This window comes from Peromyscus maniculatus, chromosome 19 (genome assembly GCF_049852395.1).
Source record: "Peromyscus maniculatus bairdii isolate BWxNUB_F1_BW_parent chromosome 19, HU_Pman_BW_mat_3.1, whole genome shotgun sequence".
NCBI lineage: Eukaryota > Metazoa > Chordata > Mammalia > Rodentia > Cricetidae > Peromyscus > Peromyscus maniculatus.
Genome location: NC_134870.1, coordinates 33,565,840 through 33,581,057, shown reverse-complemented (window position 1 = coordinate 33,581,057; position 15,218 = coordinate 33,565,840). Strand labels below are relative to the sequence as shown.

Here is a 15,218-nt window from a genome sequence, read left to right as displayed (position 1 = left end):
CAGCCCACAAGCCCTGGCATCTACTGATAAGGTGTCCCGATAGCTCTGACTTTTTGAGAACACTTTTTCCTTTTGATATTCCCCCCAAGTCCCCTTTACTTAATTTTTCAATATTTATGTATATACCTCACCCCCCAGTACCAGCAGACTTTTCTATTTTTTATTGTATTTTTAATTTTTCTTTTTTATCTGAATGGAGTTTCCCCTCCCTCTACTCCTCCCAGTTGCTCCTCATCTCCTCTCTCATCTGGATCTACTCCCTTTCTGTCTCTCATTAGAAAAGAACAGGTTTCTGGGAGATAACAACAAAACATGACAACAACAACAACAAAATAAGATAAAATGAAAACCATCGTATCGAAGTTAGACAAGCCAAGCCAACAGAAGAATAAAAGAGCCCCAAGAGAAGGCACAAGAATCAGAGACCCACTTGTTTACACATTCAGGAGTCCCGAAAAAGTACTAAGCTGAAAGCTCTAGTATATCTGCAGAGGAACCTGGTGCAGCCCATGGAGACCCTGTGCTCTCTGCTCCAGTCTCTGTGAGCTCACATAAGCTTCGCCCCCTTGTTTTAGAGCGCCTTGTTGTCAGCAGACTTTGCTATGGCGGCGCTTTATGATTGACTGTGGCTAACATGGCTTAGCACCTGTTGGGTACCAGGCACCTGTGCTAAGCTCTCAATGTGCACCATCACATTTTAACTTCATCATGACCTTACGCTGTATGCACGCCGTTATTACCTCCCTTTTACAGTACAGAAACTGATGACAGATGTGACGTGACCTGCCTAAGGCTTCACGGCTGACCAATACTAAACCCCAGCACAAAGGCAGCTCCATTTGAGCAGCAATCCTTGAACACAGTTGGCAATGAAAGGGAGAGTGGGTTATAACTAGGAATTGGTGCGTTGAGGGGGCATGACAGCAGTGACATTCGGGACCCTATGTTTTCCCGAAGTTCTTCGCAAATAAATATGAGTAGAGCCGGAGACTGGCCCGTGTCTCCTGATTTCTCAGCGGCAGCCTCTACCTACCTGAATTTTTCTACCTGCTACATATGGTCGTCCCAGGTGTCACCTGCCTGCTGCTTTTAGGGACTGGAATGATTTAATCTCTTTGCACATTCAGCAAAACCCACCATCTGTATTGCCGCTTAGAACACTCCTGAGACCCAAGAAAGGGGCTCCACCACCTTGTGGTTTCTGCCTGACCTCAGCTCCCTTAGGTGCTTTTTGACCTCATTTTTGCTCCTCAGTTGCTTGCAACAGCAGCTGAATAAGTTTCTATGACAAAGCCACCTGGTCTCTGTGTGGTGACAGCAGGTGTGTTCTTGCTGATATGGGGTGTGATTGCCACCATGCTTAACAATGCAGGGAGAAAGTCCAGCCCTGAGAGACCCAGGGTGGTGACAGTTTTGATGGGGAAGAGAGAGTGGCAGAGAAAAGAGAAAATGCCAAGCTAATAAAGAACCAGTGTTACTTGGGAGGTTATAACCAGATACTTGCTTTCTGTGCATGGTTTTAAACACTTAATCAGTTTTTTGTTTTTTTTTTTTTAACTATTCTGGAATGGAGCTTCAAAGCCAGCACAAGCTGGGAAGTCACATACCTGAATTATGGGCCATAGATCATTTGGAAGAAAACAATACAAGCCAGATAATCAGGGCACCAAGAACCATTTTGGGGTGGCACCTAATTCACAAGGGGGTGAGAGAGGGCATGTAATTTTGAGTAGAAAGTGTTGAGTCACTTCAACAACAATCACAGCTAATATTTATTGAGCATTCAACGCAAGCCAGTCAATGCACTAAGAGTTAATGGATATGAATCATTGCATTTATATCTCACAACAGCCCTCTGAGGTAGGTACTACTATTATCTTCAATTTGCTGATGGGGAATTGAAGGCCCCGAGGTTTAAGTGACTCAGTCAAAGTACACAGCCATTGAAGGAGCAGACTCGGGGTTTGGATTCTTAATTTCTCAAAACCTCTATTACCTGTCTTCATTCAGAAATTTTGTTAAACAGAATGAAGAGGAAAAGAGATAAACTCTTTGGCAACTCACAATCCTTTTGAAGGCTTGTCCAATTCCTTTGGCTTGGCTGCACTGGACTAAGAACCAGAGGGATTTTTGTTTTCCATAAGGAGCCCACCAGAGCTCCCCATCTGCGTGGAATAATTGCATGCTGTAAAAGCCTGCAGCCACTTCGCAAGTTTTCTTTTTACACAATCAGCTTGGGAGGGATTTAGATGTGTAGGCACAATGGGCTAATTTTTCTCTCTCTTGGGCTGGCAGCATGAGGTGTGACTATTGGTTCCACCCTAACATACTTGCTGGCACAACAGGCATCAGGCCTCTTTGTGCCAACAAGGAGATCTTGATGAGCTTGTTTGGTGGATGAGCCTGGGCGAGCAGAACAGACTTGGGGCTTAAAAAGCTTGTGGGTAGGAAGTAAAATGAACTCCTTCAGCGTGCCAGGCTGTGAAGGAGGCCTATGAAAGATGTGTTTTACAAAATGGTACCCTACAACAACAGATTATTTTCCCTGCTCAGGGGAGTACTTAGAGTTAGTATTACTCCAGTCTGGGTTCACCATAGACTCATGTTTAATAACAATGCCTGTTCCGCTTTCCTGCAAGGGCTATAACTCCTGTGTTTTGCAGAATGCCTCATGTATGGCAGGGCACAATAAACAGCCAATAGTGATACTTACTATGATAACAATCTTCCAATGCCTTTCATCTAAGGCTCTCAGAGTGCTTTGCAAACATTAATTAGTTAGGTGTCAAGGTGGCTCTAGGATTTTATAATACATTTTCCCATTTTACAGAATTTTAAATTGAGACCCAGCCAGCTTAAGTGGCTTGCCCAAAGTCATACTGTGCGTTTAAATTAATGATAATGATGGTGCTTTGCATTTCCCTGGCAGATGTTTTCCATGGTGATACAGCAAAGATAATTTCACAGTGTCTTAGAGAAGGGATGAGGGGAGCAAATATTATTGAATGTTGGCTCAGTTGGATAAACTGAGGCAGAAAGGGCAAATAACTCCAGGGGATTTGACTGATATTGCAAGTCCACTCTCAGAGTGCACCATCCATGCCTTAACTGGAAGGCATGCTGGTTTCATACTTAGAGGAAAGCTAGTTATATTTTTACAAGCAGAAACAAGTTGTAGAATGACACTGTATTAACATCCAGGAATGGGCTTGCTCATATCCCCATCAAGAGACAAGAGGCATGAGATGAACTCTTCAAAGAAAGAAATGAATGAACGGGACGATAGTGGTGGGCTGCCAGCTCCTCTCTTTGGAAAACACGTTTATTAACTTGGCTTCTCTCTGAAAGCATGAGCCCTCAAGGACTTGAGTCTGTGCTTTAGCCCTGATGACAGGCCTAGGTCCAGGGCAGCTTGGGGACCAGGCACAGAGCCATCACTGTCTCCTTCGCCCCACGTTCCAAGTCCCCACGATGAGATTCAAGGACACCCACTATCCTGACGTCTTCCTATTTTCTGCTCTCGATCCCCCTTGCAGGGAAGCACTCTGTGAATCTTGTACCCCCCTGGCAACTGTGCATGCACTTTCCTTAGCAACATGGGGAAGATGAACACCTGGACAGAAGGTAGGCAAAGCTGCTGAGAGGGGTCCTGCCTTCCTCCAGGCAACATTTCCTTAGTGAATGATGACCCCCTCCTGAAAGGCAAGACAGACTTTTATAGGGAAGGGGAGAGAAGAGGTTTCTAGGTGTTGGGAATTCAAGGGGGATTTGCCAACCCAGGGACAGACATCTTTTCTCTTAATGAGTCAGATTTGAATAAAGTTTGTTCTCCTCCCTACTCTGCCTTTGCAGGCCTGTGGATTCTGATTGATTGAGGAGACCTACAGAGGAGTGAGCACCCATCCCTTTTCTGGAATGTGTTCCCTTACAGAAAGCACAACAGCAATAAAAAAAAAAAAAAAAAAAAAAAAAAAAAAAAAAAAAAAAAAAAAAAAAAAAAAAAAAAACCTTCTGCGAAGAAACCACGCCAACTTCCCGCTCTCGTTTTTTGAATATTCGCACACAACTCTACCACATGGGTGGCTTAAAGGTGCAGTGAACTCCAAGAGACTGAACTCTCTGAAGAAAACCTTAGGAAACAGATGTGAATGCACACTGCAAGGCTTTCCGTGTGAGGAGGGAGCCCAGTGCCAAACGCTCCCACCCACTGCCACTCTTCAGAGCAGGCTTGGGACCCTGCTGCCAGCATTAAAGCTTGCTTTAGGCAGGACTTCAAAGAATGAGTCTTTGATTGCCTAAGTATGCCAACAATCTAAGCCATAGCTTTGTGTCCATTCTGGTCCTGGGAGTCCAGGGATGACAATGCAAACAACCCCTCTGGACTCACAAGACTTCGCCCTCCTCCTGAGGTGTGCTCCTACACAGCAGCCCAGATCAAGTCCTCGGGGTGTGCTATCAGGGATAGACAGAGGAACATGGGGAACTTTAATCAGTAATGCAAAAGTACACACGCATTTGACTGGGTCCTTGCCCAGGAGGCATTTTGTGTGTTCTCTTCACTTTGTAGAGACACATTGGCAATGTTCCTATACACATCTATTCTACTATGTATCGTAGCCTTTACCATCCATCAGTCCACTCACAGAGACAATTCCCTCTTGCGTGATTTTGGGTGTCAAGTATCTCTTATAGCTTCGAACAGATTATGAATGATCATCATCGCAATGGCACTTTATGCAAAGGATGGGAAGACAGACTTTGGTAAAATTCAATCAACACCTGATGTAGGGAAACCTCTCCGAAATCTCAAAAGCAACCTGTAGTTGAATTTATTTTCTTTATTCCTCACCCCCCAGGGCATTTCCCATACACTGGTTTGGTTCCTTAGCCGCAGATGTGAAAGACCAGAAAAGGATTATTATTATCTACAAGCACTTAAACTCCCTCCGGACAAAAACTAAAGAGAATCCAGCAAGTGTTAGAAGTTCTGAGATGAACTGTCGGATGGATTAGATAGGCTCGGAGCTCCCATTGTGTCTCAGTAAACTGATTTCTGGGGAATCATCTCTTGCACTCTGCTGGAAGTCTGTCTACATGAAGGAAGTCTGTTCCCTAGCTCTCAGAATACACATAACCAACTTCCAAATTGCACATGGTAATAGCAAGCAACTTTTCTCTTACCCCATCCATGTGGATCCTGACACTGGGCACCAGCTGGAAAGGGCTGGCCTGTAGACTTCTGGGGCTGGTCTTGGTTTTCCTGTGGTCTTGCAAGGTCAGTATGCGAGGCCTGCGAAAGGAGCCCCCTTTCCAGGAGTTCTGTCCCGAGCGCACACCATCCAGCAGACGAACCAGCAACAGGTTGGCTGGCAGAGCCTCGATGCTGCAGAACACCAGGGTCCTGCATTCCGGGCACCTCAGCTCCTTGTGGGCCTTGAAAATCCTCTGTAGACATGGTTTGCAGAAGGTGTGCTGGCAGGGCAGGACTTTGGCTGTGACATCGAGCTTTTCAAAGCACACAGGGCACTCCAGGAGATCAAGTAACGTCAAATCATCCATTTTATTTTAAAACTTGAGTCCCGAGCTGGAGAAGCAGGATTCACATTGTAGGGGCAGCTGAGAGCTGAGCGGGTAGAGCCAGTCTTTTGGGAGCATCAGAATTCCCTGCCTGTTTGAAGGAAGGAGGAAAAAAAAATGTGACTGCCCTGAGAGGTGTGTCCCACCTACGTGGAGGCAGTGTCTTGAGAGGCAGCTGCAAGTACTTTGTTCCGGGAGCTTCAAGTGACTCATTCTGATTCAGTCTTGCAGGATAGAAGACTTGTGCCTGTTGCAGGGATCAGAGGGAGTTAGTTCTGCACAGTGACTGAATGCTCATTGCCTCTGAGTGGAGGGCCCCAGCGAGGAGAGAAAACCCAGCCGGCTGAGGCGGGAGCTACTTCTCTGCTGGAAGGACTGGCGGGGTGCTTTCTCCTGCCTGGAGCACAATCTTAACTTAGGCTAAGGCCCTGACAATACAGTTTCTGTGAGGATATCCACCTACCTTCCCTTCTCTCCCCCCCCCCCCCCCAGATCGTCTTGTCTTCCTTGTATCTGCAGCACAGCAAATGAGCTTAGGGAAGTGTTTATCGACTCACATGCAGATGTAGACTTCTCTCCCCCCAGTAGCTTTTCCTCCACTATTTTGTTCGAGCAATATACAAGAAAAAATCCCTACTCCCCAATATTGTTTTGCCTTAACTCTGTCTCCCTGTCCCTCTCCCTTCTCCCCTCTCCTTCCCTCCATGCCTTCTTCCGCCCCAGATTAGTGTAGCGCCAGAGACATTCTTCCTCCTACCAGGTGAAGTCCTGTGGCCTGTTTAGCTGCTTTGACAATTGTACTGGCCGGCTTTCAGCTGCAGCAGAAAGGAATTCAGGCTTGTGGTCACAGCCTACAGAAACCCAGAGGAAACAGCGTGAACGGGCAGGTGTGTGTGTGTGTGTGTGTGTGTGTGTGTGTGTGTGTGTGTGTGTGTGTGTGTGGTCCGAGAACAATCCTGCCTTTAGAAACAGTTTCATTTCGGATGCCTGAGAACCAAGTTTCCGGTTTTGAGAAGTCTCCCGGGTACAAGTCAGCCACGCCCAGGCTCCGGGACCGCCAACACCCCGGGTGGGCTTGGCAGGAGGGCCGGTGGCCCCCAGCAGCTGGCAGAGCAGAAGTGAGGTGCGCTGAACAGAGATAGTGCGCCTTGGGGCGGCGGTGCGGGGTCGGGGTGGGGGTGGGGGCCTCTTCTCTAAAGATGTCAGCGCGCTGGAGAGGTGCATGGGACCACTAACCTTGTGCCTATAATTTCAGCTGCAATGTGCTAGCCCCTTTCTGGGCTCAAGGGGGCTGCTCCTTCTAACCGGCCAGCCTCTTTTCCTCCGAAGGGCTGGGCAGCCGAGCTGCCAAGCTTTGAAAACTTCCACAAAGTCCTTCCCGTTTCAAGGGATCACCTTACCCAAGGCTGTTAACACTGTCACTGCCAGCTGCTGCCTGCCAGCCCGCACACGGGGGGCTGATCCATCCTGGATGTCACAGCAGCTAGGACCAAGCAGCGGAACAGTTTTGTGGACCCACTTTCGCCATTTTCTCCCCCAATTCGAGCAGCTTAAAGTTGCTTAGTAAGAAACATGCCAAGGGGTCATGCTTATTTTTAAACTTTTATGAGGATGTTCTGAGAAGGTCAAACATATTAATGATAGCTGTGGTTCAAAGATAAGGTAGCCTCTTGTAAAATACTGGCCTTAAAAGTGATAATCACTCCTTGAATGTTGAGACGAGAGAGGCTTCAGTAATCTTTGGCTCGGTTTCTTCCAATTAAAAAAGAAAAGAAAAGTGGGGTGTGCGTGCACATACTTTGAAAATTGGAGCACAGGAAGATCTTTTTGAAAAGGCAAAAGGAATGATCCCCGATCTCCTTTGCTAGTTCCTGTAGTCATTCCACACCCCTTAAATGATGCTAAAGCTCCATTTTTTAATTCATCAATGATGTGTTCATGTGAAGTTGCAAAGCAGTCCAATTGAACAGGTAGGTGATGACATTGCAGAACAGCAGGGTGGCCCCCTGTGTGTGTCAGCACTATTCTAAACTCTTTACCTGCACTTGCCTGCTTGACCCTTTTACTGACTTGAGGACACCACTACTACAGTTTACCTTAACTGCCCAGATGAGGACGCTGGGATGGACGGGAGGCAGGTCATCCGACCGACCAGTGTCATCAGATGGAAGCCGGGCGGTCTGTGCTCTTAACTACTGTGCCGTGGAGTGAGCAGGCTTTCAGAGAAGAGAGGGTTTGAGGACACCTGACCTCATCGGGGATGTCAAGGATGGCAAGAAGTCAGGAGATAATGACCCAGATTGACCAATCAGCATGCCTTGCAGATGAGGCAGCTGTGCCCAGAGAGATCAAGAGATTCTCTCAAGTTGCCTGGTGAGTGAGGGTAAAGCTGCAACTAGAAACTGGATCTTCTTTCTTTCCCTCTCCTTCTTTCTTCCTCCTCCCCCTCCTCTCCCTCCTCCTCCTTTCCCTCCTTCTCCATCACCTCCTCCTTCTTTCCTCCTCCATCACCATGACCTCCTCCTTCTGGTGTCTTCTGGCTGGGTGTGTGGTCCACACCTGTAATCATTATTTTACTGGGAAAGCAGAGGCAGGAGGATTATGATTTTGAGGTCACCCTGGGCTTCATTGTGAGAATCTGTCCCCCACCCCCAAATACAAATCAATTTCCCTTTCTTTTCTTTTTGTTCCCTATCCCCTTTCTGTCTATCTGTCTATTGAGTCCTCTTATGTTTAAGCATAGGGATAACAATTCTTTGGGGGGGGGCGTCGAGCAGGGGATTGAACCTAGGGACTCATACTTGCTAGCAAGGACTTTACCACTGATCTAAATACCCTGCCTGACAATAATTCTTTATCACAGGAAATCACTTAGACACAGCTCCTGGGGAAATCTTAAGAGGGAATCAAGAAGCCTTCAGGCATTTGTCTTTCTTGTGTTCTTCCATGTCAGTTCAAAAAAAAAATCAAACATGTATGAAGCTCAGAATGAAGGAGATGTCTGGAAGAAGCACATGCAGTAGTCTTCTTTTCTGGTCTCGGGCCGTAACGTCTCAGGACATTCCCACACGTGTCCACTTCAGAGAACTCTTTTTCCAAACCCCACTTTGAGCTCCAACAGCATCCCATCCCATTCAGCTTTGCCGTGTCTGCCCACGAGGGCAGTCTGAAGCGCTCTGCTGATTCTTCACCCTCCTTTCGACTCGGCTCCTCTGTGAACGGCCCTGTAGTCCCCTTGCCTTCTAGAAAGCACACGCCAACGCTAGCACTTCTGTAGCAGAGTTTCACAGGTTCCTTCCTTCTCTGATTCTTAAACATGTTCTATCTCCCTGACATACCTTCACCTGCACCTACATGCACACACGGTCTTGTACAAGAAACATGTATATGTAAACAAGGACTATGTAAAACAATAATAGAAATGCTACAGATAACTTGGTGTGTGCCAGACACCAGTGAGAAACCTTTAAGCCACTCTAGGTGGGAGGTGATATAACATTTCCAGAGCTATAAAACATATGACTTGAACCCGAGTTTTCATGTTACAAAATCCTGTATGTTCCATGAGTCTATTCATGTGTCTTTACTGTATAAGTCTGTACACTTTTACATACAAAGTCCACTGCATGTATCCATCAGCAGATTTTGGGAGCAACCTGAGAAAATCAGAATAAAGGAAACGGGGTGCTTTGACTCTCACCTTCTTCAGTGTACCCCATTTCACAGCCCCTCCCTGTTTCTGCACAGTCAGGGGTTTCTTTGGAGTCCACCATCCCTGAGACAATTCAATCACATCCACTGGGTTCTAAGAAGGCAAGACAGACCAGTGAGTTACATTTTTCTAGTGCAGTTGGCAGTTGGAAATTCATAGCCACAGAGTGAGGATGGTAGGTTTTGGGGCACTGGCACAGGACAGAGAAAGTTTACACTGACTGGGAGCGGGTAGTGGAGGTGGGGTGGGGGTGGAGGGGCTCTCAAATCACATCTGTAGGTGGTCCCTAACACCCCCCACAGAGACTGTAGTCTCAAAAAGACCCTTTCTTTTGAAGTGTTGGAAGACAGGGATGGATTTAGATGGGGATTTTATTCTGGCTTTCCCAAGCACTACCTTGGCATCAAATCAGACAACTAGCTAGTTCCTAAAAAACAAACAAAAAGGTGAACTCTGCCTCCTTCCCAGACTCCAGGCCCCCTACACCACACTCACACCATCAGCATGCCTTACAAGGCGATTCCAGGCTATCCACTTGTTTAATATCTGCACAGTGCTTATGAGTTTATGCCGCGTGTATTTACATGTCAATGCATGCTCAAAGTAGGCAGATCTGATCGTTTGGTTCCCCTACTCAACATCCTTCCTACAGGCCTTAGGCTGAAATCCAAGTCTTTCTTCTGGCCCGTAAGACCGTGTAGGATCTGGCTTATCTGCCTGAGCTTGTGTGAACATATCCTGTCTGTATTCCAGAGGAACTGCCATTCTCCCTTAACACTCACTCTCTCTGTCTCTCTTTCTCTGTGTCCCTGTTTCTGTTTCTCTGTCTGTCCGTCTCTCCTTTTCTCTCTCTCCCTATATTTCACATTCTCTGTGACTTTGAGCTTTAACTAAATGCCCCTTCTTCTTCTGGGAAGTGATCTTGATTTCTGTGAGAGATGGATTTGTCATCTTATCTTCTTTTTCATAAAGGAATTCATATTGCAGCTTAATACTTTAATCATCCATTCATGTCCAATGCTCCCAAATGGAGCAGAAGGGAAGGAAGCATTTGCTTGTCCAAGTATGAGACTGGTATGTAGTTGATACTCAATAAATGTATGAGAATGAACTTGTGACTGGGAGAATGAATGTATGAGAGAATGAATGAATGATGCTTTTAAAATGTTGTGTTTGGAAATCAGGCATAGTGCCCAGTGCTTGTAATCCCAGCCCTTGAGGGGCTGAAGCAGTGGATTGTGAGTTCAAGGCCAACTTGAAACACTGTAACAAAAAAAAAATCATATTTAGGCCATTGTACATCAAACCTGTATTGTATCAGACACATCTTTGGAGTCAAAATTGAATGCTCTAAGCCTACCTTTTACTTGAACTAAGAATTTGCACCAGATTCAGGTAGGTGCCACTTAGTGTCTTGTCTTAAGATCTTGCCATATACATACTTCTTCCTAGAACTTCCCAGATGTTCTCTGATGGTACCATGTGGGTCACCTTTGGGAACCTAATCACACTCATAGAGTCCTGATCCAGAAGTGGGAGTCTTCTTAGGTGATGGTAGCTAATGGAGAAAGCTCTCATCTCTCTTCTCCTTTCATTGATCAAGGGTGATGTTCCTGGGATGAGCCCTGTGATCTGATCACTGTTCATCGACAGGGGGCTCCATACAAAATGCCTGTCTCTAACTTCTGGCCCTGAGTAAATTACCTTCAAGGAACCAGCTGTTTTCTCAGATTAAGAGAACTTCTTTCAATGTGAAGATTATATCACAAAAGAAGTGCACTTGTTTTGGATGTAACTTTGGAATTATAATTTTAGTGGTATGCCATAGTGTGTGTGTGTGTGTGTGTGTGTGTGTGTGTGTGTGTGTGTGTGTGTGTGTGTGTGCATGTGATGACACAGATGTGAGGATCAGAAGACAACCCCTAGGAGTCAGGTCCCTCCTTCCACCAAGTGGTCCAGGGGGCATATTCAGGTGGTCAGGCCCATGGAGCAAGAGTTTTTGCTGGTGAGGCCATCTCACTGATCCACATAAGTCATTTTCATTTTCTTCTCTTAGTGTTTGTATCCTCAGGATTGCTACCATAAACTTAATCGTTCATAATAAATCCTTAAATTCATCAAAAGGGTTCCCATGAACTCTAGCTCTCTAGAGTTAGAACTGTGACACAGGGACCCCTCTCTTGGTTCTCTCTGCATTCTAATAGAGGCTTGCACTTCTCAATCTCTTTCTTCAGTGCCTAGTATAAATTTGCATATGCATTAAAATATTTAAATATAGCTGTGCTATTTCCTGATGTTGAACCAGCCCCCGTGGTTTGATTTCCCAGTGACTCCTTGGAAACTTTTGGAACTCTTCAGGGAGTAGAATCAACGTAGAAAATGGGCACCTCTCTAACAGTGGATGTGAAAGCAGGCGGCACAAAGGTCTGGCTGCCTCTTGGACATCCTGTCTTTCTTTGAAAGATGCAGGTCTGGAATGAAGTTACCTGAGGGATTTCTTCTCCCATCAGGGGATATTTTCAGGTAGGGAGTGTATTTTAGGGTATTCCTTTGCAATCATGAGACCTGCAGAAAGTGGTCCAAGCTTGTGACAAAGACAACGAGTTATTATTAATATTCTCAGGAGGACCTGTGGTCCTTAAGGGTAATGAGAAGCAATTTGAATCCATGTCAGGAGCATGACCGAGGAGTCGGGTAAACCTGATTTCAGTCCCAGCTCCACCAGGTACTACATAGCCCATTCACTCCTCTATTCCTTGGATTCCTTACGTATCAGTTGATGTTACTGGTGGGATCCACCTCAAGGATTCCTTCCGAGGAGTCTGTTGACGCATACAAGAAGTGCTTACTAGATGTAGGATTCTCCCCCTCCTCCTCTTTTTCCTCTTTTTTTTTTTTTTTTTTTTTTTTTTGTAAGCAGATATCATTAAAAAACAAAGACTTTTCACTCTGTACTAAATTAACCTCAAGGAAGAACATGGCGGTCTGTGTGACCAGCCAGTTCTTTATCGACTGGAACACTTTAATGAGTGTACCCATCCCTTCTCACAGTTGCATCCACTTTTGTGCCTCTCCTCATAGTAATATAGTTAAAAAAAAAACCATTAAATCACTTTTCTGATAAAAAAAAATGTCTCAAAAGGAAACTTCGAAAATACTTCTGCAAATGAGCAAAGGGATTCACTTGCTATAATTTGCAGGTGAGAGTCAAGACTTGTGTGATTACGGCTGAAAAGGGAGACCTGGCAAGTGCTAGCGTGACGCCGAAGACTGGCTGTGGACTGGAGTCTCTTTGGTGAAGTCCGGTGTGAAAGAGTGGCGCAAGGAAGACTTCCTCACCTGGAGACTAACAGAGATCCGAGGGTAACTGGAGGCGTTTGGGAACCTGCCATTCCGTCTCATGAAGAGTAGTTTGCCCGTCTTTGCCTCCAGTGAGACTCTTCCTCTTGATTTTCAGTAGGCTAGCCTGCTAGGCGCATCCATGTTTTCTCCGGAGACTAGAAGGCAACTTTGAAGGCAGTTTCTGTGAGAACAGAAAGAAGAAAATTAGGCAGGCATGCATCTTACCGTTCTGTCAATAGTGGACAATGACTGGGCTGCTAAGTCCCAAGCAAATCTCTAGCCCTGCTGTTCATACTGTGCCAGTGTTAGTTGTCTCTTGTTTACGATGTTCTCTAAGAGGCCATTTCTGAGGAGGCTGTGGGAAGTAAGCGTACAAGGGGTCCTCTGTACCATTTCTGCAAACTCGTGTGAAAAAAATATCCATGTAAGTTACAGCTATATAAATATATCCTGTTCACCCACTGCACATCCAGAAATGTATTTTGGCATTACCGACATGTACAAGTACATTTTTCAGCGTTACTGACACTAGTGAGCAGTAAAAAACAGCCTTAATATGCCACACTGGGAAACTGGCTAAAAACACGAGAATGCTACACAACTATTAGAAACGATAGAGAGGGGTGTATTTTATCTCATGAAGTAAGTGAATAGAAACTTGAAAGTCATGTGATTCCAGGCTGCTTCATTTTATTTACTTATTTTTGTTCTTTTTTTTTGGGGAAAGGGTTCTTTTGTTTGTTTATTGACACAGGGTCTCATGCTGTAGTCCAGGGTAGCAATCCTCTTGCTGCGATGTCTCAAGTGCTGTGGTAAGAAGAGGGTGCCACCATGCCTGGAAGAGTCAAGGTCAGTTTGAAACAATGCACAGATATACAACATTATGATTAGGAGAATGCATGCCAAAAGTCAACCATGATAACTCGGCTTATTAGTTGAATTTTTTATCGTTTTAGCTTGCTTATGCATCTTTGTAGCTTTTTATTATATATATAATATATTATATTATTATAATATATAATATATCAGAGCATGGTGGCGCACTGCAATCCTAGCACTTGAGAAGTGGAGGGGAGAGGATCAGGAGTTCAAAGTCATTCTCTGATGCATAGTGAGTTTGTAGCCAGTCTGAGCTACATGGTTTTTTTTTAAAAACCACAACAATAAGCAAAACAAAAACAACAAAAACCAAACCAAACCAACCAATCAAACAAACAAACAAAATACTGAAACAGGCTGTAGTGATAGTAAAGTGCTTAGCACACAAGCATGTTGAGCCGAGTTTGACCTTATAACCCACCTGAAAAGCTAAATGTGAGGGCACACGCTTGCAATCCCAGGTCTGGGGAGGTGGACACAGGTCACCAGGGCTCACTGGCCAGCCAGCCTAGCCTACTTGCAAATTCCAGATCCCAGTGAGAGACCTTATCTCAAAGAACAAGGTTGATAGTTCTTGAGCATGATATGTAAGGCTGACTTCTGCCTCTACATACATGTGCATGTGTACGCACAAACAAACAGCAAAACAAACCCCAAACCCCCAAATAGCTTAAATCATTTACTAAAACATTTGCAATGAGGAGAGGTAAATCTTATAATCCAAACAGCCTGCCCATTACACCTGGTAAAATAACCATTAAGACAATGAATTCCACACTCCCTGAAAGTGTAATTGGCCAACAGCAATCCAGAACAGGTACCTTGCCTGGCAAAAGGAAGGCTGTGGCCGGCACTTCCCTCCTAACTGGACACCCTCTCTTCTTTTACTGTTTCCTTTCTGATGAAATCAGAAATGCTTTGTTTAAAACCGAGAGCCTTAACTCATACGCTGAGCAGATTTGTGCAAAAGCTGATGACTTGCCGGGGCTGTTGTGCAACCAGTCTTGCCATTTTGATTATACAGGTAGGGAAGCTGCAAACCTGAGTCATGCCGACTGCTATGATTACTCCTAGATGTCCATCCCGAGCCTGAACTTCAAGGACAATACAGATGACACGAGACACTTTAATTTTTAAATGAAATTACTTTTTTGTAACCAAATGTAAGCAACATTTGTCAAATCAAGTAGACACGTCTGAGGGGCTCCTGAGCGGTGCCAATTATACATTAATTATGTGCTACACTGTCCTATTTACTTGCTTTGTCCTGTAAATCACTTTTCTCCCACGTAGTCTCCATCACCTGGAGCAGGGACCACGTCTGACCACTTTGTGTCTGACATCAGTAGATGCAAATATCTGTGGAGCACTGAGGATGGCTCATCTGCATTTAATTATCACTGCATTCCTAAGGAGAAGGCTTAGGACTGGGCATCTGGAGACACTGGATACTCTACCCCACCACCAACAGCTCTACCATCCTGTGAGTTCAGCAGCTCTAAGCCCCACCCATAGAAGTTGCAATCAGTAGCATCTACTTCTCAGGCTTGTGAGCAACACATTTCTTAATATGTATTGGTGTCACTCAGAGTAATACCTACCATATAGGAAGTGCTCAAAAGCTATTGGTGAGAACATCTCATGTTTTTGTTTCATTTTTTTCTGTTTTTTGTCTTGGCGGTGTTCCTCTGGAGTCAGGTGACCCTAG

The 15,218-nt window shown here is 45.3% G+C and overlaps 1 protein-coding gene across 6 annotated transcripts in view; it reads right to left on the bottom strand.

Annotated features, from left to right (window-relative positions):
* Positions 1 to 7,692, bottom strand: part of Sh3rf2 (SH3 domain containing ring finger 2) — a 106,015-nt gene extending 98,323 nt beyond the window's left edge. The window contains exons 1-2 of one of the 6 annotated variants that reach the window (XM_076555113.1): positions 7,674 to 7,692; positions 5,182 to 5,668 (exon numbers count right to left, since the gene is read on the bottom strand). In XM_076555113.1, the coding sequence (XP_076411228.1) occupies positions 5,182 to 5,559 (378 nt within the window). In that variant the 5' untranslated portion in view covers positions 5,560 to 5,668; positions 7,674 to 7,692. Of the gene's footprint in view, positions 1 to 5,181; positions 6,014 to 6,334; positions 6,641 to 6,813; positions 6,936 to 7,673 lie in introns of those variants that run through there. The other 5 variants (XM_076555111.1, XM_076555110.1, XM_076555112.1 and 2 more) reach the window with 5 other exon arrangements.
* Positions 7,693 to 15,218: the final 7,526 nt, after the last annotated feature.